This window comes from Pituophis catenifer, unplaced genomic scaffold (genome assembly GCF_029215685.1).
Source record: "Pituophis catenifer annectens isolate HBS135680 unplaced genomic scaffold, rPitCat1.0.hap2 SCAF_1, whole genome shotgun sequence".
Lineage (NCBI taxonomy): Eukaryota > Metazoa > Chordata > Lepidosauria > Squamata > Colubridae > Pituophis > Pituophis catenifer.
In genome coordinates this window covers 123,988,488-124,014,879 of record NW_027256881.1, presented here as the reverse complement: position 1 = coordinate 124,014,879, position 26,392 = coordinate 123,988,488, and the positions used below count along the sequence as shown (strand labels likewise).

General features: G+C 37.3%; 1 protein-coding gene across 1 annotated transcript in view; it reads right to left on the bottom strand.

The window, feature by feature from the left end:
* DST (dystonin) overlaps positions 1 to 26,392 on the bottom strand; it is a 215,528-nt gene that overhangs the window by 170,321 nt on the left and 18,815 nt on the right. Inside the window, exons 3-23 of the mRNA XM_070932929.1 lie at positions 21,948 to 22,060; positions 21,726 to 21,832; positions 20,225 to 20,344; positions 19,097 to 19,192; positions 18,869 to 18,996; positions 14,465 to 14,558; positions 12,650 to 12,804; positions 11,081 to 11,543; positions 10,854 to 10,982; positions 10,564 to 10,641; positions 10,313 to 10,474; positions 10,110 to 10,214; positions 8,527 to 8,622; positions 7,925 to 8,050; positions 7,107 to 7,259; positions 6,538 to 6,692; positions 6,245 to 6,371; positions 4,963 to 5,146; positions 3,326 to 3,483; positions 933 to 1,111; positions 613 to 751 (exon numbers count right to left, since the gene is read on the bottom strand). Coding sequence (XP_070789030.1) covers positions 613 to 751; positions 933 to 1,111; positions 3,326 to 3,483; positions 4,963 to 5,146; positions 6,245 to 6,371; positions 6,538 to 6,692; positions 7,107 to 7,259; positions 7,925 to 8,050; positions 8,527 to 8,622; positions 10,110 to 10,214; positions 10,313 to 10,474; positions 10,564 to 10,641; positions 10,854 to 10,982; positions 11,081 to 11,543; positions 12,650 to 12,804; positions 14,465 to 14,558; positions 18,869 to 18,996; positions 19,097 to 19,192; positions 20,225 to 20,344; positions 21,726 to 21,832; positions 21,948 to 22,060 — 3,067 coding nt within the window. The remainder of the gene's footprint in view (positions 1 to 612; positions 752 to 932; positions 1,112 to 3,325; positions 3,484 to 4,962; positions 5,147 to 6,244; positions 6,372 to 6,537; positions 6,693 to 7,106; positions 7,260 to 7,924; positions 8,051 to 8,526; positions 8,623 to 10,109; positions 10,215 to 10,312; positions 10,475 to 10,563; positions 10,642 to 10,853; positions 10,983 to 11,080; positions 11,544 to 12,649; positions 12,805 to 14,464; positions 14,559 to 18,868; positions 18,997 to 19,096; positions 19,193 to 20,224; positions 20,345 to 21,725; positions 21,833 to 21,947; positions 22,061 to 26,392) is intronic.

Genomic DNA, 26,392 nt, shown 5'->3' with positions numbered 1-26,392 from the left:
GTATGTCATATTTTAGTATGTCATATTTGAATATTATATTCAAACAAACATACTCACTTTACTAAATATTGCCAAACACATGTAATGTTATAATATTTACAGGATTCTTATCATGTAGCATGGAAATACAATTAAGTATTCCAGAGTTTATTCCACATGAAGTTAATATTTTTCAATGTTCCCAAGCAGGAGGGAAAAATGAGAGCAAGGAAAAAGTCTAGACTACAACTTCATTGTTCCTGAAGAAATGTCTTTATTATGGATATAAGACAGGAAAAGGGAAATAGTTTTTTAGTAGATTACTTCAACTATTTTTGTCTTTAAGGCCAGAGAATGGAAGAAATACTTCAATATTTGAAATTGGCAGATTTGGACTGTTTTTTTATTATCAGTCAGTGTAATATGTAGCTCAGCTTCGAGTAAAGGGATACAATGGAATGATGACATTCACAATTATTTGAACTGACTATATTTTATCAGCCAATTATCCGTAATTCCAATTCTGCTTTCACATTGCAAGTATTCACTCTCTCAAAAGTCACTCATTATGTAGTTTGTAACATGTTTTATCTTAATATTAATACAATACTAAATTAATACCCATATTCATACCTTCAGTGTACCCATCAGGTTCTCAATATTGCTCTTGTCAGCAGTTAATGGGTCTTCCTCACAAAGTTTGGTCTCATACTGTTTTACTAAAGCTTCAGCTCCTTGAGTGTTTTTGAGCACCAAATTTACAGTTTTTAACCTGAAACAAATAAAACGTGTGCTACTAATAACCTCTAAAAATAACAATAAAGTTTTTGATAACTGAATTCAATTTAATTCTATCCTTTTGAAAGAAGAAATCTTTTTCACACAGCTATTTTCATGGCTAATAAATATTGCTACAGTAAAGATGATTGTGTGCAATAAAAGGCCTTACTTACTTTTCTATGTAAATGGAAGACATGGAATACATCTGATTCATGTTCTGAATTACAAGATTAAGTTCAGACCGCAGAGTTGGGACCGAAGGGGAACCAGCAGCTTGGCTGAAGAAATCATTGCATTTATCTGTGATTGTTTCCAAATCATCTTTGAGTCGATCCAGCTCTTTTTTGAGCTTCTACAGAAAAAGAATGGTGAGGCTTATTTCATCTGCAGCAAAGAGTTTTCACAAATCATATTCTTAAACGAAGGGAAGAGCATGAACTGAAGTCCCCAAGAACCATAAGCCACAGCTACAATAGCATATTTCTAGACTTGAATCCACTTCTTGGAGGATTAATTAACACCTACCTCCCTGCCATCTTATTCCTTCCTTGTTTGTATTAAGGCTATTGCGCTGGTTGGTTAAGGTGCTGTTGTGGCCCGCCAGCAGCCTGCACGGATCGTGGCTGATCCCGATGAAGAGGAGGCTGGTGTGATGTCGCGCCAGCAGCCTGCACAGCCAGCGCTCGCGTCGGACAGCGAGGAGGCTGAAGGGGATGTGGTGCCAGAGACAGAGACCCAGTCAGGGCCTTCAGAACCTCCAGAGGCTCCTTCCAGTGGAGAGAATGAAGTGGAGGAGCCTCTCCTCAATGCTCGGGCACACAGGGCTGCCAAAAGGCAGGAGTGGCTACTCAGGAGGAGGAGGTCTACTTGAGAGTAGGGCTTGAGGATAATTGGCCACTCCCTTAGCCTATTTAAGTTACACGCAGCTAGTGCGTTCTTGCTGGAAACAACTTGTATTATTATCAGAGTATTTTGGTTTATCATATCTTGTTTTCTGGGCTGGTTGCCAACCTTTGCCGGTCTTGTTTATTCTTGTTACTTAATAAATTTGATAAGGACCGTTGGTGTGTGTCAATATCCTTGGAAATCCAGAGCTGGGGCAGAACAGGTGCCCATCATATTTCTTTTTTATAAGTATTTGTAAATGAAAGCACAACAACATGTTACATTTTTTATGTTAATGTGGCTGAAAACCTACATCTTTTTTTCTCCCTAATTAGAAACCTATCTCCAACTCAACATTAATTTCCAGTCCAATGGTTTAGGCCATAGATGTCCAACTTTTTGGCTTACTCAGGCTGCACTGAGTGAAATGGAATTGTCTTCAACCATTAGAGTTAATGTACATAAATAACAAACTTCCTTTATTATTATTATTTACAATCTTGTGGGGCCACATTATGAGCTGTCCAGGGCCACATGCAGCCTGTGGACCACGGGTTGGACACACCCAGTTTAGGCCCTTGGGGTTTTTTTCCCCCAAAAGGGGGGTTATGTGAAGAACTTGGCATGAAACATTATGTGACAACTATAATATTTCCAAATACATACACAAAAGAAGGTAGAGAACTGTTTTTAGTTTTATCTCAGTTGTATTTCAAGAAATGCCACATGGAAAGTATGTCCTAATTAAACATGTTTCATGTTGACCAAATCGTCATTAGCTAAGTTTGCCCACTATGATAAACTGCAAGGTGCAGAATGATAAACCAACTATTTTCACACGTTATAAGCCAAACCTTATAGTTGTTTCTGTTTTTGCACCATAATTTGTGTTTGTGTCTGAATGATCTTCATCTGAAGAGGTCAAATGAAACCATCAGAGGATTGACAAAGCAAGGAAGCCCAGTTTCTTTTCTTTACGTAAGAGTAATGATGGGGTGGAAGGAAATAGTAACAATCGGGATTGGAACTGTGCCTGATAGGAACACTAAATACTTCCCTGGAGTACAGGTAGTCCTCGACTTATGACCACAGTTCAGCCCAAAATTTCTGTTGTTAAGTGAGACATTTATTAAGTGAATTTTGCTCCATTTTACAACCTTCCTTGCCTCAGTACATAAGTGAATCACTGCAGTTGGTAAGTTAGTAACCCGGGTATTAAATGAATCTGGCTTCCCCATTGAGTTTGCTTGTCAGGTCACAAAAGGTGATCACATGATCTTGGGTCACAGCAATGGTTATAAATATGAACCAATTGCCAAGTATCTGAATTTTGATCACATGATCATGGAGATGCTGGAAAAGTCATAATTGTGAAAAATGGTCTTAAGTCGCTTTTTTCAGTGCCATTGTAACTTTGAATGGTCACTAAACGAATGGTTGTAAGTCGAGGATTACCTGTATTGTATTTCATATGAATTTTGATAGTGCAGAGAAGAATTCTATTTATTCTCCCATAAGACTTTGATTCCAATCTGTAATAATTCGTACTTATTCCGAGTATTTTAAAAAAAACAAACCTTAACAGACGTAGCTTTTTCCAATTAATTTAATGCAATAAGTCATTTGAACTGATTTCAATGTTCAAAGGGATAGTTTTCATCAGCAATTTGAGAAGACTTACCTCTTGTTCAGAGATACGGAACACACTTTCAGGTAGGTCATCCCTCTCCAGAGGAGTCCGAATTTGTCTAATCAAGCGATCTTCACAATTCTCCAATCGAAGTCTGATGTTTCGAACTTCTGAGATGTATAAATTATAAACAGATTCTTCGTGCTCCTCTGTTGAAACCAATGCACACATGTAAGTTAAGCCAACTAATTTTATTTTTTTCATCTGCTGCCATGCAATATTCTACAATTAAAGTTTCAAAGTTTAGAAATATAACTTTCCTTGAAACCCAAAATTAACGTGCAACCAACTGTTCTGGATAGTGATAATGAGAAATACTGGATGTGATAATAAGGTGGTGTGAAAAGGAAGGATTGGTGTTATGTATTTCTTGTTTCCAACCTTTTCTACCACCTTTAAAATATCTTTTCTATTTGACAGAAATAAAGTCATCTTGAATTTCGGGTATCGCAAATTTCCCAGAAATGTTCAGATGATAGAAACAGGTTGCTTAAGAATTAATCTTTATGCGTAAATAATGTAACTTCTCTTAAATGTTCCTATTCTTAGCTTTTTTTATTAATCCAAGCAATTTCTCAAAAAAATGGATTATCATATTAAACATAGTGCTATAATTCCATTTTCATTGGTACTGTTTAATTGGATTGCCTGTGCATGGTTCTTCTTGAGATGATTCTACAACAGGATCATATTAAGGCTATAGTAATGAATCCCTTATCCCTTATTTCAACACAGCATATCATTATCCTATAGAATGACCTAAATACATTTTAATTTGCTATAATCTGCTACTTTATTCTGTTCTGTATCATTAGCAATCTGAATAAATAATTACAATATATGCACCCACTTTTTTAGAATTATGTAGGCATTGGAAACTTGAGTATTGAACATTTTAAGAAAAGAGCCATTTACACACGTAAGAATGAATGTTCAAACATTTTGATAGATGAATATTGAGTTATGTTATGCAAACACAGATATTATTTTTAAAGAGAACAGTAGATATACTCTTCCTAGTAATTTATATTGGCAGTCTTAACAGTATCTGTGATACATCCATGATACAGCACTAAGCATGTATCCACGTGAGCCTGCTAAAATAATAATCTGTTCTCCAACAATATCAATATATTCCAGTATTCATTTTAGACCTTCAAATAAAATCAGAATGCATATTATTCAAATGAGAACACTTATGCAGAAGTGCCAGCCCTTTCTTCCATATCCATATGTAGAAAGTGCACTACCAGCAATAATAATGAAAAGGAGGTAAGTTGTAAGCCATTGGTAGGGGTCACTTTCTTCTTTTTCAAGTATGATTTTATCCTGATCTTAGGAAGAGCATCCTGCTTTTACACATATATATATATCAGATGTGCAATCTATTACAGATATCTGACTCATGTAAATAATTGATCACACGATAAGACCCTGGAAAGAAAGGATACAGAAGACTGTGGTCCCTCTTTTCTGTTACTGGCAAACAAGAACCTTCAACTTTGCACTAGTATTGCTATGATCCAATTAAAAGAGTGTAGTTGACATGACAAAACCACATCTAAAGCAACACAATCACATCAAGGAATTTATAAGAATCTCCTCTCTGAGATGATTTACACACTTACCTCTCTCGGCAGACTTAAGGAGCTCTTGGTAGTACTGCTTGCATACATTCACTTCCCTTTCCAACTGGGCAATGTCAGCAACAGAGAAGATTTTGGACTCTTGGCTGTCTTCCAAGAAGTCATCAAAGCGAGACTGCAAGTTGCTTAAAACCTGCTGATGTTCACCTGGCAAGAGTGTTTTGATCTAGAAAATGTTTTAAAATTGGAGTCAAATTTAAAATCTTTCCAACAATAGGTAACATTCCTTCCCTTTCCATGATATAAACGTATAGCACAGACTGCTCTTAAAGCTCTTATTCATAAAGCCTTTAACCCATCAGTTACTGAAATTTTGACACAATAAGCCCAGGAAGTATCAAGCGCCAGGGAAATCAGAAGATCCAGGCAGTTCAAATGGATATAAAGATTTATTGCAGGGGTGGATTCTACTTACCTTTACTACCGGTTCACAATGGGGCCGCGTGCACACACTTGCTTTGCTTGCGCGCGCACTCTTCTGTGCAAGCGCAGAAGCATTTTCATGACATCAGGGCCAGTGGGTGGAGCCTCCTGCCTGTTTTACTGTCGGTTCTATAGTACCGGTGCGAACCCGGGGCAACCCACCACTGATTTATTGCAAGTTTAAGTTCTCTATAAGAATCTGAACTACTAACAGCCAAAGTAAATTGGTGGTAGATAAAAGTCAATGGAAGTCAAGGTGGGTTGGACTTAGTTCACTTGTGGGTGCAAACCAGTGGTGGGTTGCCCCCGGTTTGGGCCGGTTCGCAAGAACCGGTAGTAAAACCGGTAGGAGGCCCCGCCCACCACCCTGGATGTCGTCATCAGCGATCTGCACATGCACAGAAGCTTTTCGTTGCAAACCGGTAGTAAAGGTAAGTAGACCCCACCCCTGGTGTAAACAGACTCAAGACTGATGATATGCTTGACCCTTCCCTCGGGCTCAGCCTGGTCATCTCCTACAGAAAGGTGCCTCTCAGGAATACAATGTCTACAGTATATACATACAGTGTATAAGGAAAAACAGCCATGGAACCACATCTACTGGATATTGTCCCACTCAGATTTTTTTTAGCATTTTTATAGCAAATTCCCATATAATATTGATACATCTTTAGCATCATGTCCGCTATATAAAATATGAAACTCTTCTCAATTTTTACCTATCATTGTAATGGTAAAATGCAAATTCTTCATTTTAAGCCCACATTTCTGAAATACTGAATGCTGGGGTGGGGACCTAACTAGATATCCAAATGAGAGTTGGAATACACAAAGAACTTACCGAAGCCACATTACTTGCTCGAACAGTTTCAATTTCAGTTGTTAAATAGTGCCAAGAAACTACACTCTTCAGATTTATGTGTGACTCATGCCACAGAGCTAGGACATTCTGATATTGCTGCTCAATTCTGAAATGCATAAAATGTAAGGGGATTAAGTAAGCAATATCACAAGAGAATTTTAAGAATATACTGGTAATAAATTCCCTAGACTGCATACGTTTTTCAGAATGATTTGAAAAAGCAAGTGACATTAATATGGGTTTGGTGTATGCACATTCTGCCAAATTCCTACCTATTTGCAGTGTCTATGGCTTCTTTGTTGGGAGGAGGGATGGTAAAACAAACAGAGGGAACCATGGCCTCGTTGCCACTTGGGCTGATCACTTTCCATTTTGCTCGATGAGAGTTGCTTGCCAGGACACATTCATCATCCTTGTAAATGGTTATCTAGTTGTGAACAGAAAAACAGAAGAACTGAATGAGCCTTTCTCAAAGCACCTCTGTCAACAACTGATGCAACAAAAAAAAAGTGACAAAAGAACAAAGTAAAACTGATTCAGCCCCCAGCTGTGGCAACACACTGTCATAATTTTAAACTGTTTTTAATAGGGTTGCTGATTTTAATTTTATTTCATTGTGATTTGTATTGGAATTTGTCATTTTGTAAGCCGCCTTCAGTCCCCAGGGAGAAAGGCGGCATATAAATCGCAATAATCAATCAATCAATCAATCAATCAATCAATCAATCAATCAATAAGTTCTGCGGGGTATGGAGGAGACTTCCAGGAGTTTGTTATCAATACCCAGCCCAGGATCTTCTTCTTCCCTGTAACTGATTCGAAGATGGTAAAAGCTTCCAACCTCAATCTGTCGATAGTCACAGATGGCCTTAATTGGGATGGACGTTTTGAGGGAATTTTCGGGATTCCTCGGCTTTAGTTGAACTATTGTCTTTGCTCTGCCCACAAGGCCTGCCACGGTGCTCTTGTACTGTAGGAGCTGTTCTTTTTCTTCCTAGATGCCAATTTAAAGAGGAAATGTTAAACATTAAGCACTCTTTTCTTGGAAATGTTTTAAGGTTTTTTTGGTTCCCTCCCCTCCCCCCAAAGTTGGGTTTCTTTTCCAAGATGTGATTCACAAGAGACACAATCGGGTACATTTTGACAGCCTTTTCCAAATTGATGATCTGCAGATTTGTTGAGATTATTCCCATCCTCAGGGTTCTCATATGGCTGGAATCCTAGGAACTGTTGTTGCAATACATCTGGAGGGAACCAGTTTAAGGAATGATGCTTTGTACAGTAATTACTATTCTCTATTAATTATAGTTGTATTTGGCAGAAATGACAACAGTTCTTGAACAAGGCAGGCTATGATCTATCTGAAATAATTTCACCAATGTATTTAGGTTTATTCATTCCAGTTTCAAGAATAATGGTTATTTTGGGCATAGCTTGATTCATACATGCCACTTAATTAGATTCCAATACTGAAAACTAATAAATGCAAATTACTTTTGTTTTTATAGGGAATTTCTTCTTCTCAGTAGAAGAAAAGGTTTGCTAATAGACACAGCACACATGTCTTTGTGTGTATGCATCACCCTAGCAAAAAGCACAATAGCTTAGAAAAAGCACATACTTGAAGGGTAAAATCACCTAACATATTGACATTCCTACCATAGACTCTTGGATCAGATCTTCTAGTTTATGAATGCTGCTGGATCTATCACAATTGTATTTTCGATGTACAGCATCTCGTAAATTCTTCAAGTAATCTAGAGCCTCTTTGGCATCATTGAAAAACTAGAATGAAACAAACTTTTCATTTAATAAGGCACTACTGAAAATATGTTTATTATACAGAGGGGGGGGAGAGAGAGGGGGGTTATGTAAGTCTTGTCACTCCCACCTTCAGTTGGAAATAAAATTATAAAACCAGAGGAATTGTTAAAACAAGAGAGGAAAAGGAATTGGGAAGAGGTTGGGAAAGAATCAAACTTTAAATGCCTTTAGGACAGCAAACAAAGAGATCAAAACAGTAATGGTTACTGACTTTTTTCACAAGATTTATATACAATATACTGGATCAGTAGAATCACTATTGGAATAACATAAAAAATAGTCTGTTTGAAACATCTCAATTTAACAGGTAAAAACTGTATCATAAAACCATTCTTCTATATTGCTTAGCTAAGAACCACATTTGAATTTCCTTCTTGGTGGTATAGCTACAGCTGAAATCTGCAATCATGCCACAGTATTTTCAATTTAATCCATACCTCAAAATACGCAGTGTTTTCTCTTAAATGCTGTTCAACACATTGGCAGAGCTGTAAAATCCAGCTCCACTGGGTTTGCATTGCAGCTCGGTAGGCCTGAAGGATACAAAAAGAGAGAAAGAACTATGCGTGTCTATGCAACCCCAGCCCTAGTTCTCTCTAATGAGAGAAAGAATATGAGGAATTGCTTTTTCCCTCCCCCATCCCCCCATTGATTTTTCCCTCCCCCATTGTCTCAGCAGTATGCAGTAGAACAAAAGCATCTACCCTCTGAAATATAAAGTGCTCTACAAAAATGAATAAATTTTTTCTGGAAAGCCAGGTTGACTGCCATTTAGAACCCAAATACCTTGGCTATGGCTTGAATTATTGTACAGTGGCTGCCTGTCAAATTGGCTAAAATTACTGACACTTAACAAAGAAGCAAAAAAGCTCGCTACAGAATCCAGTAGGGCATATTGTTTAATAACAAGGACAGATCATAAGAGTCCATCTGCTTCTAGTATTTAAGTATTGTTGCAGAATATCCATTCTGACAGAGATACAGAATCAACTAACCTGTGGTCAGTTCTGAAACTGGGAGGTGCCCATATTGGCCAGCTACTGTCTTTAGTTGCAAGCGGTTACATACAGCAGTGTTTCTCAACCTTAGTAAGTTTACGTTGAGTGGATTTCAACCCCCATGGCTGGCTGAAGAATTCTGGGAGCTGAAATCCACTCTTCTTAAAGTTGCTAAGTTTGAGAGCACTGACCTACACTATATATCTTAATTCTAGTCCAAAATAAATATAATGTCCAAGTAAGATCTATAATAATATGCCACTGTGACACATAACAACAACGAAACATTTACAGGGAGAAAGAAGTTTCTTATTACATATGAACAAGAGCAATACTGCCCCCTTCTAGGTATACTAGATTCACTCTTACTCAAAACAGTAGATGGTGCTGTGGTATTGGAATTCTCCATGGGGGAAAAAAGAGTGCTCTGCATTCCTTTTTAAGTAACTCAAAAACAATCACCAGTGAAACACAGCCAGTGAGGGCAAGAGATAGAACAGAATATAATAGAATACTCAGGAAGAAATCACAATGGGAACCCTAAATAGGAGTGCCATGTTTTGCAATCTTGTTTCTTTCATTTTAGGACATTAGCAAGGTGTCATACTGCATCTTCAAGACTAATAAATCACTGAGTCATACTCAACTAAATGTATACCGCAAGAAAATTATATACGCAGCAATAACACAAAATGGAAAAGCAGAACCCAGACATAAATATTTATCAGGAGCTCTAATGTGTACAAGATGAAATCAGTGATGCCTGTCATTGACTACTGTGGGAAACAGAAATACAGCAGAGGACTAAACAGAAAAGAATGATACAAGATTGTGTATCAACTTTCTCCAAGGTTTTCAACAAGTCGGGGGAGGGGGGGAAGACGTTGGGGTTAGAATAAACACAACAAACATACATACAAATTGGGGAAGGCTGCAATTCTTCAGAAAGATATTTAAAACTGCTGCTTTAAATTCGGAATCCTACAAAAATCTGGCTTCTAAAGCCAGATTTAATAACCTACCTCAATAGTTAATCTCGCAGGGTGGTTTTCAAAGAGCAATTGTTCTGCTATTTCCTGTACTGATTTAATAACTTCTTCCTTCTGGTCAAGTTCCCTCATCAGATCCTTTCAAATTAAAAAAACAGAAAAAAAAGCTTTTGAAACTTGAAGCAAGTAGGAAAGAATACGTTCAGTTTTATTTTTAAGACATTACTAAAACTTACGGCATGATACTCCTTTTTCCTTGCTATATTTGTGTTTCTTTCACTCCAGTCATGTGCAACTTCCGCCTCCTCCTTTTCATTCAACCATATAAGTTCCCGAGTGGCTCGTGATACAAAATTGTGAAGGGTGTCGAGGTGTCTTTCCTGATTTCTGGATGCATTCTTGAAAAGACAAAAAAACGAAGATTGATTTTGCTTACATTATCAAGGAACATCCCACTGAGACCTGGACTTCTTGACGATGATCTTACCAAGAGTTTTGCATATTGGCTCTCCAGTTTGTGCAATTTTTCTGCATAGCTGAGTTTGAGGGGAGCAGTCATTTGCATCTGTGTAGAACAAATTGGATTAGAGGGTTTTTTTTTTTAAAGAAAAGCCTCCAGATACACAACAGTTAACAGAAGGATTACGCATTTCTTGTTATTCATTTAATTAATATAACAAAGAGATTCTTCTTTAAGCCAAGTGCAGTTATACAACAAGTTAAAACCTATGCTTGTTTTTAAAATAGGTACAGTCACAAGGTGTTGTTATGCTGTACCTCACTGATTTTTGCTTCTTTAAGACTTGACTCAAATTCTTCAATAGCTTTGTGAACATTCTTGTGATTTTCAACATGGCTTTCAACACCTGGCAAATCTGAACCCCATTCGGCTCGGTCAAGTTGTACCTGGTAAAGAGACGTTTAAAAAATTAAACTTGATCCCATCGAATAAATAAGAAACAATGATCAAGTGCAGATGAAGACCATGCATGTCAAGATGTTACCTGCATTTCATCTACCCATCTTAAGAGGTCCTGGACAAACTTCATATTGACTTCTTCTTCTGTTAAATTCTGATCAATAAAAGCTGATTTCATCAGAGGTTTCCGAATCTGTGTCAACTTGAGTGTTTGAAGTCCACCTGTGTCAACTCCAGTTATGTAGCTTTGAATTAACCGTGGTGGGAAGCCCGGAGTGTATGCTGGGGTGATGGCTGGGGTCAATCTTGGAGAAAAACCTGATGATAAACCTGACGTCAGGCTCGATGAGGTCAAGGAGGGAGACAAGCCCTGATTTAGTCCAGAGTTTAAATTAGGGCTTAGGCTTGGTGCAAATCCTGAGTTTAAGCTTTGTGTTATTCCTGATATCATCATCTTGGTCTGTTCCGTTGTTAGTATTCTCCCCTTGTTGTAGATTGAGGAACACTCTGCTTTTAAGGCCATAAGGTTATCTCGGAGTTTTGCAACCCTACATTAAAAGAGAGAAAAGCATTCACCATAGAAATTGACTATCAACTACCTCAGAATTTTTATGAACAATAATAATAGAAAACAGAATTAAATAATTAAATTAACTATCATAATAAAAGAGTCAGATCCATTTGTTCTAATAAATCCTTTTATAAACTGCAAAAAGTTGATGCATTAATGCTATAATGGAACTAAGACCATAAAATGTCAAGCTGTATGTTTTTGGATGTAAAAAGTAATCATATAAAAAGACCAATAAGCCCATATAATCAGTTTTGTCTCAAATGCGATTACTGATTATGCTTGGGAATAATATGCTCTTCTCAGATTAAAATGACAGATTCTTTAAGATATCTTTGTGTATCTTTGAGAAGGAAGCACAAAAGTGACTATTAAGAACAGGAATCAAACCATATAGCTACGAATAGGAAAAATGCATACAGCATCAAAAAGGCTATTCTACATACTGGTAGCAATGTTAGTCCATACTTGATAGTAAAAGTCAACCTGTGAGCCACATATAGCCCCTGGAAACCACCCAGAGCAGACTATGCTCTCGCTAACATGAGGTCTCAGCTTGGTAGGCTGCAGGGAATGGCTTTTATACTGAGGAAAAAAAGGAGAAATGGGAGGTTTTCTTTTCATCCAGTAAAAGGACTGACAACGGCAGTGTTCCTGCTGGTACTGGCCTTACCTAGGACCTGGTGAAGATTTTACAGTCGAAAAGTGTCTCATAAAAGTAGCGGAAGACATTGCTAGACACATGCTGAATATGGGATATCCTAAACCATACTTACTGGTATACGATAGAATTGTCTTAACCTGGACTACAGGGCAACTGAAAGGATTTCAGAGACTTTAAAACAGAATTATCTATGCACTGCTTTTCAAATCACTTTCTAGCTCAAGCATAGATTAATGGATATCCTAATTAAAGTCAAGATTAGCAGTGCTTAAATAAATTGTTTAAACAACTTGAACACAGAACAAAGTAAGCCAAACCAATTTCTATTAAAGTTGCAAAAATTGCCAGGGGCAGAATAGTTACTGGTATGAGACAAACTAGGAGCTCCTATCCCTTAATAGTAATCTTAATGTATGTACCTTTGGACTAATTGATCCGCTTGATAATATTTTCCATCAGTAAGAATCTGGGCATCCATAACTTGTTGGCGGAGAAGATTCTCACACTCAAGTAGATAGCCTGCAATCTCAGCTTCATTCTGGAACTGCAGGCCTGCTTCTAATCGTTTCCTATCCTAAGTTTAAACAAACAAACAAAAATAACCACACAAATAAGTTCTTCATGAGATACTTAGGTTCTTCTACACTAATAACCTTTTTTTGGGACAGATAATAATGAAGCTCATTTATAAATTTTTTAGATGCTTGTGTCTGAAAAATACGTTGTAAGATAAAATCAATTCTCATGAAATATATCTGTAACAGCTTAATTTTAGACCAACTATTTATTATGTCAAGCCAAATTTTCAATATAGATTGCTCTCTCCAAAAACAGTAGTGTACATAAATAGTAGGTTCTCCATTTAGATAAAGATACCTGCACATACAGAACTATTTTGAAAAATTATCATCAAAATGATTAATTAACATTATTTTCCTATATTAAAATACTTTGCAAAAGGTTGCTTAAGCAGCTGTGATTGCTTATTTTCTGAAATGGATACAAAGGAGGTTTTTTTTGACTGGATAAAACATGAGACAACTGGATTTTATGTTTTTCAAGTTGAAATTTACCGTAAAGGTAAAGGTTTCCCCTGTCCAATCATTTCCAACTCTAGGGGGCGGTGCTCATCTCTGTTTCTTAGCTAAGGGAGCCAACATTGTCCAGACATTTCCGTAATCATGTGGCTAGCATGACTCTAAGCCAAGGCACGTGGAATGCTCTTACTTTCCCACTGAAGTGGTGCCTATTTATCTACTCGCATTTGCATGCTTTCGAACTGCTAGGTGCGCAGGAGCTGGGGCAAGTATTGAGAGCTCACCCCGTTGTGTAGCACTTGGGTCTCAAACCCTGACTGTCAGCTTTCCAGATGACAAGCTCAGCATGTTTAACCACTGAGTGGTTAAACTCAGTGGTCAAATACCTCCTGAAATTTTAATTTATCCTAAGTACATGAATTTCATAAGGTAGCTATCAATGCCAAAAAAAAGTATAATCCCTTGACTTTTGATGTATTTTCAATTTGAAAAACCTTTACCTATTCTTGAATATTAAAAATAAATATCAAATTCAGGATATATAGCGGGAACACACTCCATAGTCTTAACTTGAAATATTACCTATTAACACTAATGCATATCTAGCATTTGTTTTTCCTTTCTGGCAGATACAATATTCCTGAGCATTCTCTACCTTCTCCAAGTTTACTGACAGTCTTCAAAACTGCAGTGAAATTATAATAAGCATATACTGTCTTCCTTTAAAAATGTTTAGTAGGCTCTCAATATATGTTCCCAATGCCTTATTGGCATAGGCAAAAATTTAATACAGCTTTATACTACTTTAAAATGCTTTTAAACCAGAAAGGTGGCATAATGTGTAAAAGATGAGTTCATGTTGTTAGTCAATTCACTGCATGCCTGATGACATTTCTATGGTACTCCAAAATGAGCTATTAATAAGTACAGATAATTCTTCTCATCTTCCAAATAATTCTTGAAAAGAGTTTTCGTAATTCCCGTTTTAAAAATGCAAAGCCTGAAACCATGGAGTGTTTTAGCCATTGGCTAAAGCCATTTACCCAGTGGCTAAAACCATTTGTTTTAGCCACTGGGTAAGTACCAGATTGTACAAGATCTAAACAAAGATGCTGTCCTTCTACTCTTTATCCAATAATCCACATGGGTTTTCAATTTAGGAAAAAAGTCAAAAACTAGATATTCAAAACTACTTACTGACTGCGTAGCATTTCGAGCAAGCATTAGCTTGTCTTCGCAACTCAGGCTGTCCCGCTGAACTCTGTTTGCAATTTGCAGCAGCATATCTAACCTAAAGACATCAAAGTTAAGACAAGTCCCATAAGGCTGGTAATTTCTTGTTCTCCATACAAGAAAGCAGTATTAACTGTAACCAAATAAAACTGAACCAAATTCTGCAATGTAATATCAAACTTACCTGGATCCTTCCATTGGACCATTGCCGAAGCTTATACACGAATTAACAAGAGTTGGCCCACAGTTAACAGATACGAAGTTTTCATTAGAATCAATGCTGGTTCGGGTACTAGTGCTATTACTAAAAGAGTCACTACTCTGGTAGCCATAACTGTTAGCATTCATTTTTCATAGTCAAAAAGCTCCTTGGTTGTTTGAAAACTGAAAAAAAGCAGAACGTGCACAGCTACCAAAAAGGAGCTAGCTTTAAGAGCAGTTCCACCATTGGATCCTTAAATAGGCTTTAGCGTGCATATTCAAAATCCTGTAAATATCATTCCTCTTCAGATTTTGCCTTCAGCTATATATGCCAATGTGGGCTTGGCTTCTTCGGTTTTTTAAGTGCCTGTACAAGTAGGGACTAATCAGAATGATTAGGGCGTTAACATTGAAGGAAAAGTGCCAAATACCTTTAGGTAACTGTCATCCAATCTCAGAAACCTAACTGATATGGGACAGGATAAGATGATCTTATTTTAAAGATCTGCAACTCCCAAGTTGTAAAAAAAAATAATTGATCAATAGTCATTCTATAGAGTTGTTGTTTTTTTTTAATGAAATGATTCATTATTCATTATATAGTTGCTTTTACATGGGATACTCTAGTGGTCTTTCATCCAGGTCTGTCTTCATTTTGATCCAGCTATGCTCCAACTTCATGTGCTTTCTATAATTGCTTATATTACAGCAAAAACAGGACCGGCATTACAGTTCATCTTGCACAGACTACCTTGCACAGAATTCAAATTAAGAATGTATTTATAAATGTTTTTGTTGTTCTATTTAAACAGATTCACTGTGCAATTACTAGGTTAAAAAGATCAGACCTGCAGAGTCAATGATTATTTTTGCAATCAGCTAGCGTGTGGCTAGGCTTGGACACTAATGTCAGTTTACTGACTGCTATAATTTTTTCTATAAAATGTGGTAGCGATTCCTTTGACTGTTTGGCATTAAAAAGATTTTGAACGTGTACAGGCAAAAATGCCAGCACACACAGGTGTTCTGATTTCTTGCTGGCAAGGAGTATCAACATTATATCCAACCATTAGAATTCTATAGTCTTTATTTTCTTAAGGAAATTGAGGCCGCTTCTCCTTCAGCACTACACTTCCTTTATCAGCAATTATTTTATAATGAATCTTATTGTTCAACAAATCCCTATTCTGTAACTGACCCCCCAGTTTATATTAATGCTATTCTAAACTGTTAAGACTAGGCTTATCATATATGAAAATTGTGATGATAGCAAAGATAAAGCAAACTCAAAACTCTTTGCTCGCATCTAGTTATCTAAATCTAGATCAAATGGAAATCAAATGGATTTTTGCAACCCAAATACAAAATGTCTATTCTAGCAAAGACTGGGTTTTCTCACTCTTTAGCTCTTACCCACTAAAGTTAACAAATGCTACCGCAAAACTACTGAGACACTTTCAACAACTGTGATGCAAAATACTCCCCCCCAAAAAAATCTTTGAATATATCTATACTCCAAGAGAGGCTACACTGATTGGAAATGTTGGGAATTAATGATATAATTCCATGATGCCAGTGCCTTATATATGCCTCTTCTCAAACATAGCTAGTTTTTCCCAAGTTCCCCTCATGACAGAAGGTCCCTTCGATAAGACAACACACAAGATGAAAAAGTTGGGTTTAATGATGGGAGAAAAAAAAAAATACTACAACCTAGGTTGAGGCACACCACCCTTTCCATGAACAGCAGGGATGAGGAACTTCTAGCTGGCCCATCAAACTAATCCATTTCCCCACAGACCTCAAGCAAGGTCCCTCCCTCTCTGCCCATCAAGTCCCTTTCCTACCAATTTTGACCACAGATTACTCCAACTTTTTGTTTTCCTACTAAACACAATGTATACTGAGGGAAATCATTAGGAAGTGGGAGGGATCCCTTTGGCTACCGTGTAAAGAAGAAACAAAGCCCTGAATGAATAGAGCAATTCTTTTGCTCTCTTACTTTGTTAAGCTGGAGGAAAATCTGGACAAAGTCAAGAAAGAATAAAAGGCAAACTAAAGGTTTCTTGGTTGGATAATCTGAGAGAAAAATTAATACATAGATAAAATATTAACAAGTTAAGGTCCACAATCAGTCAAAATATATAGAGAAAAAAATATTTTGCTTCAGGAAGGGCAATATGGTAATCATAGAATAGATGCTTGAGACAATCTCACCTGCTGCTGAGTACTCAGCCTTTATTAATCTCTAGGCCAGTGTTTCTCAACCTTGGAAGCTTGAAGATGGGTGGACTTCAACACCCAGAATCCCCTAGCCAGCAGCGCTGGCTAGGGGATTCTGAGAGTTGAAGTCCACCCATCTTCAAGCTACCAAGGTTGAGAAACACTGCTCTAGGCCTTTGCTGGTTTACTTTCTACATAATGGATATTTGCAGTAGCAACAAACCTCAAGCATGATGATGGTATCTAGTCTTTGCCTCCCAATTTTTTGTTGCTTTAACCCACCCACAGGATACCCTTTAATTCAGCATTTTCCCAAAAATGAAGGTTTAGGGGATGCTCAGAAGCAGGTTGTCGATGGGGGGACGGGGACGACCAATTTTGACTATGTCCAGCCAGAAGCATTTGTAGTACTTGCATGATAACATAAGGAAACATAATGTTATAATTGTGCTAATGTGCTAATGTCATAATTGTGCGATTATGTCATGATTCTGACTCAAGTGGTCAAGTTACATAATGAACATATCATATCCCCTCCCTTAATTTTTTCATATAGATGCCCATGTCCATGTTATATGCCCAATAGAGGGATTCTACTTAAAAATAATTGCAAAGAAGTTAAATTTCATTTCATTCCCACAGATAGATTTAGTTTACACAATTGTAATGGCTAAAACAAAAAAACTGTAGAATTTCTTTGCATGATTGCCTATATCCAGCTCTAGGATTCAAAAGTATGCTGCCCACAAAATGGTAGTCTAACTCTCATGACTAATGGGACAGACTTTAACGGGGAAATCTGTAATACAAGGGGAAAACAGGTGGACAGGGATAATTCAATTGCCAGATTGCATAGAATTTGCAACACTGCTATTTTGCATGCCACTAAATTAATAAAGTTAATTATTATAAGATACATACATACATGTACACACACACACACACACACATCTGTATCTGGTATAAATCATAACTCTTGAAAGGCAAGGGTCATACTTAAGATGAGTATGGTAACCAGTGGAATGGGCAAAGCCATTGTCTCATATCTTGCCCAAGCAAGATTTTCAGTTTTTCCTTGAAAGGGGACAAGGAATTCATTATTTTTCATTGTTAAATTTATTTGGATGCCGAGGGTACAGCTTTCATCTCTTCTCTGCCTCAGACTAGCAGGGAACATAATGCGAATTCTCAGTAATTATCTAGGAGGCTCAAGTAGTCCTGAAAAGACTACCAAGACTGCACGTGGCCTTGGGGAGTCAGCCTGTTTGCTTTGATTTCATGGCACACAATGTCCTTGGCATTAGTATGAATTTCCTTGAGCAGACACCATGGCACAAGGCTCTGATGCAATCTACCAAGACTGCCCTTCCAAGGGATTTGGTCTGCCATCTCAGTTGGGGGGGGGGTCACCAAGACTTGGGGTAACCGCCACTTTAACCCTCTTGAGGCTTCTGAGAAAAAGATAGTGGGAGTCCACTCAATTCTGTAAATGCCCTGGCAAACTTCGGAAAATATTATCTACTTTTTGCTGGTCTGTGACCTTAATAAAAAATTGATTATCTACTCAAAAGTTGGTCAGGATTGAAACATGAACCTTGAGAAAACTGTTTAACTGTAAGCAATGTTGGATAACTGGAATAATTGTCCAAATTCTGATGGGCAAACCATCAGACAAGGTTATAGTTACATATTTGCTATTTAATACAGAATTTTGCATAAGCTGCTTGATAATTATGTCAATAAAAATAAGCATAAATACAGATATTTGTTCAATTTAAAAGCAATATCCAATTAATGAGCCCACTCGACAATTCATTTCTACAAAGGAAATTTTGACTGCCTTTGTTTCAAGATTAAAATGTCTCTGTCTATTATATAATGCATCCTACTGAGCAGTTTCAATCCGGCAGGGAAACATGCCTATAAAACGAAAAATCAACCCACCTTTCAACTTCTGGTCGAAGCATTTTCTCTCTTTCCAACATAGCAATAATTAGCTTCCCCCATTCTTTTTCAATGTCATTTGGGTGGTAGCCTTGAGGAAGCTTGATACGCCCAAATTCAATCCAAACCTTTGAAGGCAAGGAATAATTGCATAAAATTGAAAAACCAAATCAACCATAAAAGTGAGAAATAAATCCAGCCTGCACCAGTCCACACAATATAGCTTACCTCTAGTAGTTTATATAGATGCTTGATTTTTGATTTGTCTATCTCCTTTGGTGGAATTTCTGTTTCTTTAAATTGTAAATATTGGTTATAAAGTGCCTAAAGGAAAACAAACATTGAAGTCTTTACTGAGATATTCTGGCTTTCTAAGGCTTATAAAAACTTGTCATCCTCATTACTTTGAAACCAAATTGTCTAACTTACTTAATATCAAGAACAAAATACATGGATTTACAAGAAAAGAGAGAATTAAACCGTATATCTCCCATTCAGGTTTCCCTTGGCCATCTTGGTTCTCTAAGTCCAAGGTTAACTTAAATCTTCTACCCGTTGGTGTTCATGGATGTAATCCCCATAGTTAAGTGCTGCAGAGAATTCTGTTTGATGTCTCTTTTATGAACAGGACAAGAATCCAAACCACTAAATTTATGTTAGCCGTGGCAGTGGCTTGCGCAGCCTCAGATTAAAATGCATTTTAATGCCTCCAAGCCAGGGAGATGCCCTTTATTGCTTAATCTTTATATGAACACTATTTAGATTTGTGGCTCCTTCCCAAGATTCTAATATCTAGAATCACTATGTTTATACATAATTGACCAGAAATCCAGTTTTTTTCCATTGCCATGTAATAGTAGATTGATTGAGGATTTATTTATCAAATTTATATAGCCATCCAACTCAAGATCATGTGATAAGGACAGAAGATAATCCATTGGTGAGAACTTCATGCATAAAAGTTATGTTTTAGGAAAATAACATGAGAGGGAGAAGGAATTTAACCTAACATTCTCTCTGACATAATAGCTTCCAGCATTTTTACATAAAGGGACATTTAACACTGCAAACTATGCCAACCTCTTAAGTTCCAAGAAGAGCTGTACTGGCATATTTAATTCACTCTCTTCTATACCCATTCTGCATTGTGGTGCAGCTGACTTTGGGAAAATTCTGTTTTTGGAAAAAGACAGACCCTTCTTGAAATAAGTATTTTATGTTCCAGCAGTGCCATTTAAAGGACATGGGAATTTAGTGAATCACTATAAATGAATAGGTGATTACGCTAAAGGAGTAGTACCTAATAGTCTTTAAAAACTGTATTCTGGAAATATAAACAAAAGAAAAAATAATCACCTTGAGTTCTACAGGGTTATTTGGAAATGCTCTGTCACTCATTATTGTGGCATGGTGCCTAATCCATTGGATGAGGTAGTTCACCATATTCTGATATTCGATCCATTTGACTTCAACATCCTAAGAGAAGCAATAAAGTAGCACACCAATTATAAAGACATTGCTTGTCAATTGTATCTGTTGCATTATAGATAAGCAACCAATCAGCTCTATCTAACTTAGTCCTAAAGTGTCCACAAAATTACAATTTAAATTGGCAAAGCCTCCTTTTGCAAGCAATTTTTGAATAACATTGTAGAAACTGGATCTTTCAGCCTTGTACTTCTTTGGCTTTCAAATTTTCCTCTCCAGTGATGGGTTGCCCCCGGTTCGCAAGAACCGATAGTAAAACCGGCGGGAGGCTCCACCCACTGACCCAGATGTCATTATAGGTGATCTGCGCATGTGTGGGCACGATGCGATCTGGTAGTAAAGGTAAGTAGAACCCACCCCTGCTCCTCTCCTATACCCAGTATGAGATTTTGCTCATTCTTTGTCCACTCTCCTTTAAAGCACCTCTATACTTGTAGTCCATGTATCGTTCTGTTATCTGATTTTAGTTCTCTTATCTACTGTTCACCTGATTTCTATCTTATATTCCTAGCATTTGCCTTGCTTACCCTGGGAAACAGTCCATCCTTATTATAAGCATTATACTTTTTTTTTGAAGTCCTCTTCTGTCAATATCCCTCTTTTTTTCCTTTTTTCCTCTTTTCCTCTCAAGTGACCTGTTTTTAACTTCATAACTCTATCTCTATCACATCAGGACTTTATGCTTTCTTTCCACACATGGCTATGCTCTAGTGCAGAGGTTCCCATTACTGGGCTGTGGCCTATTCACAACCAGGCCACATGAGCGGTGGGCTGGCGCATGCATGTGTGCGCACCCAGCTCAACTAACACGAGAAGCAGGTGAAGGCACTTGTAGTTCCACTTGTGCGAGCGGTGGGTGTACGCGCCCACTGCTCATACAAACATGCCTGTGCCTGCCCTTCACACAAAACCATTCTCTCTTCTCCCCCCCCCCACCCTGCGCTGGGCTGCCAATCCAGAAATGTTGGGGAACACTGTTCTAGTGGGTCGGCTTGAAGAAGAAGCCCCACTCATACACTTAGTGGCCAATTTCATGATATACTTTAATTAGCATCATATCCATGAGGACTCATTTCAAAATGCCCTGGCTCAACAGTTTAAATATCAGGTAAGCCCAACAGAACATGGCATCTGAAGAAGGAAGTAGATTCACCTTCCCTGCATAGAGAAAGTATGACCAAAGGGAGAGCTCTCACTTCTTAGTACTATCATTCTATGACCTCGTTATTCAACTTGTTCTATGCAGTAAATAGCAGTTATATAAGTTTTTGCGCCCCAATCAGACAGCTCACACTCTTAACGTTACATAACGTTTCAGTATTTCTGCTTAAAAATTGCTGTGAGTGTATAAAACTACTTTCTTACTTACATGTGCACTAATGCCTTCACCACCTTCAGGTACTTTGGGAAATGCATCATAAAGTGATGATACATAAGTGATTACTGACTTCTCATCTGGCGAGGAGACATCGACATCTAAAATGTACAAGTGGACATAGGCAATGTTTACAATACAGATACCACAACATCAGGCTTCCTGTCAAGCTTTTTGAAGCCAGTCAACAACAGTATTTGCAATTCATCAACTCACCTTCAGGATCCAAAAGCCTGGCAACTCCAAGTTTTTCAGCTACAAAAAAAGCATGCTCTAAATTTGCAAGGTTGCTTTGAACAGCAACAGTATTCATGTCTACCAGGTCCGGCCTGTAAAAGAAAAGAATTTAATCTGTTTTTGGAGGACAATATGTGAACGGTGGTCTTCATTTATTTCTGAAGATGAGGTTTTTCAAGGGAAATGATGAAGGCTATTACTTCAGAGGAAATGGGCCCTACATTTCAGCTGTTCAGGTCCCAGATGGAATATTCTCTCCGGGGGAAAAAATGACTTAAGTTTTTGGAGATATGTTTTTATCACAAGGGAAAGACAGCGGAGTGGAAACTTCCAGTCTTTTACATAGAGAAGACACTGGTTGAGATCAGAATCCCTTGTTACTCCAAAACATTAGCTCTGGATATCTTACAATTACCCAGAAGTGCCTTACCTCTTCTGCCTTTTCTAGAAGGGAAAAGTGGTGAACAACATTTTAAGGAGAGGGGTGGTTCAAAATGATGAGACCTGAAACTACACCTTATGATGAAATTGTCTTACCATAAATTGTCTTACTATAATTCCCTGCTTCATCATGCTTGCCAACTTTTTTCTATATCTTTTATGTGTTATTGATTTTACTGCAGTTTCTATGACATGTCAACCAGAACTGTTGAGAGGCAGGCTGCATACAAGTCTTTGTTGTTGTTGTTTGTTCTTCTTCTCTTCCTCTTTCTTTCTTTCTTTCTCCTCCCTCTCCTCTCCCCACTAAAGTTCTGCTTCAGCATGCTCATGCACAATAAATAGTTCACTTTCTGCCTATCTTGTCACTTCTTCTTCCCAAATGAGCTAAAGAGAATCCTGACCATTCATGTGAAGAAAGACATAAGTGGGGGGAAACAACCATCAGAAAAAAAAGAAAGAAAATTAAGACAGGAGCAGAAAACATGATGATGATCAGATGTTTTCTATATCTGTAACTCTAACAAACCCTTGCCTCTAGCCATGCTAGTTAGTGATAACAGAAATGGAGTCTAAAAACACAGTGCTCTCTAAATACAGTTTTCCAATTCCAAAATGGGTGGATGATAAATTTTAGTCAGCATCCTTTTCCTAATGATAGTCATCGTACATTTCAGCTAGGATACAATTAACCTTATAGTCCCCTCCACTCATCCGACCATTAAAGACATTACCCTAATATTTATTCTTCAGTTTCTGGCTGAAGTACGTTTTTGCCGTAATCCCTTAAATAGTGGAAAAGCTCTGATTTTTTTTTCTTAAAAAAAAAGACAACTTCAATCAAAGGTATCAACAACAAGCCCAAGCCCTTCAATTAATACCCTATTATCCCCAAACTCCCCAATTTAAACTATAAAAGTTATTACTTTCTTCAATTGATTTAGGAAAACATTATCTTTGGATTCAACATTCAGATAATGAATTATGAAATTCACTATAACAATAACGGACTTGGAAAAATAGGTCTTTTGTGTCACTAACAGATTAATAAACAAGGATGTTTTTGAAGCAAATGTATTGGGAAACTGCAAAAAGGGGGAAATCTATCTAAAAACATACAGATGTTGCTCTGATTCTCCTGACTTCTGAGACATTTCACACATGTTGATTGCAATGAAGCAACTTGTGATATGCAAAACACAAAACTATGTCTATTCAGCTGCCAGTTTTTCAAAACAAGAAAGGGCAAGCTGTAGTATATTTGCTAGCTTTTTAGTGGGAAAAAAAAATATGCCACTACCACCTAAGCAGACTGCAATGCAGAATGTTTTTCTTTAATTCAAAAAGAGGCAAGCTGAAATTTGGTCTATAACAAAAGAAGGTGACTCCAAGGGCAACCATGTTTGTGCTATAAATTTCAAACCTATTATCTCCAGTTGTTGCAGGTAATGAAGCTCAAATCCATTCGGTAAATTACTCACCGGAATAAATGCATAGGGAAATATCAGACAGAAAAAAATTATTTGTCTCTTTCACTTTATCATTTTTTTTTTATTTGATTTATATGCCACCCTTCTCCGGACACTCAGGGCGGCTTACAATGCATTAAGCAATAGCCTTCATACTTTTGTATATTTTATACAAAGTCAGCTTATTGCCCCCACAATCTGGGTCCTCATTTTACCTACCTTAGAAAGGATGGAAGGCTGAGTCAACCTTGAGCCTGGTGAGATTTGAACTTGCAGTAATTGCAGGCAGCTGATGTTAATAACTGTTAATAACAGTGCTTTAATCTGCTGCGCCACCAGGGCTCTCATTGGTACTAACCATCGTTTAAAATGTTAATATTAGTTACAATTATCTTCAGCCTCATTTTATAAATAATATAGTAATGTATATGTATATCTAAGATAACTCTGGTACCTATCCTAAAGGGATATTTAAAAATCGCACACCTATATAGTTATACCCGAATTTGTTAATTATTAAAGCTTTCCAGCTATGATAAAATACATGTTGAAAATACATGTATGATGTACTTATTCTACATATGATAAAAGATGCATTATCCAGACTTTATAAAAGTGTGAGTCATTCTACAGCAGATTTCTCACTGAACCTACCAGAGAAAATATATGAATGCAAAGAAAGGGAAAGAGCAGGGAAAAAATGTAAACTGCTTGTACTGTGATTGTCTTTGACTTGGTACACTAATGCTGGCAATACATCTCTCTAGTTTTCAATGCAGTAGTATTTTTTTTCCCCTAGAATTTTCAGTCTTGCTTTAATTTCAACTATAACCCTATTTACTCTGATGTCAATGAACACAGGTTAAATATTTCCTCAGCTTTGGAATATAAAAATAGTCTGTATTCAACTCCAGCTTCTGTTTGTCAAATAAAGCAGGCCAATAGTTCCAATATCAAATTAAGAGAAGATAAAAAATATTAATGGGTTTCATAAGGCTTCTTAATAGATACGTTTCCCAAAAAATATGACCAGGTCTTATATTTTTTGGACCACCGAAAAAGGCACCAGGTCTTAGTTTTGGGGAGGTCTAATATTGTGCCCCCGATATGAGTGACATCAAGCTGGCCATGGCCACCTTGGCCATACCCACCCTGGCCACCCCCACGCATCCACCCCACAGAAGTCAAACACAAACCTGATGCAGTCCACAATGAAATTGAGTTTGATAACCCTGCTATAGATGAACTCACTCAGTAGCTTCATGCAGATTTATTTATTATTAAATTTATATGCCATCCATCTGACTATCCAAAGCAACTGTTACAATGCAATAGATGTTAACTAGGATTTGGAAGATTATCGTTCCCTGTGAAAACCTGCAAAGTCTAAGGCTGAATGTCATTGCCACCATTGCAAGCCAACTGAAACTGATCCTAGAGGAAAAGGAACATTTGTAACACCATGCCCCTGTGATATCATCTATAATTTACCTGCCAAGGTCACCGTCAACATTTTTGGATGACTATTTTAAAGAAAAAAATCAAACAAGAGTTTTCCTAATCTGCAGAATCTTTGCCAGGCTTCAAAATCAGTTATACACACTTCGGTGGAAGAAGTAGGAAATGCCTTATTTTAAAAGGCATCATTATCAATCCCCAGCACTATTGGGATAAAATAGTACAGGTAGTCCTTCACTTATGACCACAATTGAGCCCAAAATTGGTGTTGCTAAGCAAGACATTTGTTAAGTGAGTTCTGCCCCATTTTACGATCTTGCTTGCCACCGTTATTAAATGAATCACTGGAGTTGGTATGTTAGTAACATGGTTAACTAAATTTGGCTTCCTCATTGACTTTACCTGTCAGAAAGTCACAAAAGACAATCACATGACCATGGGATACTGCAACTGTCATAAATATGAGTCAATTGCCAAGTATCTGAATTTTGATCACATGGTCACAGGGATGCTGCAATGACTGTAAGTCTGAAAAACGGTCGTAAGTTACTATTTTCAGTGCTGTTCTAACTTTGAACAATCAGTAAAAGAACTGTTGTAAGGTGAGGACTAGCTGTATATGTGCGACTGAAGTAGCCAACCAGATCAGAAGCTTTGCCAGCTTTTTTAAATGTAATAATAATTTATATTTCCGAAGATGTTAAGGTATGGCTGAACAAGCAACTTGATCATGTAGGAACATCTATAAGTTATTTTAAAAATATTCCTTTGTTATATTTGATTCAGTAATAAACAATCAACAGTAAAAATATTTTAAAAATGAATTACTGATTGAGTTGGAATTTTTCTAAGCAACCTTAATAGTAGAGATAACTTATTGTGCAACTGTTTCATCCAAAAAGATAGTAATAGGTTTTTCACCTCATTCCCAACATTGCTTAATATATTTAACAAATAGATTTCTAGTGCATAAAGGATATGAAATCCCTGTTTACAGTGGTGAAATCCAAATTTTTTTGCTACCGGTTCTGTGGGCGTGGCTTGGTGGGCATGGTGTGA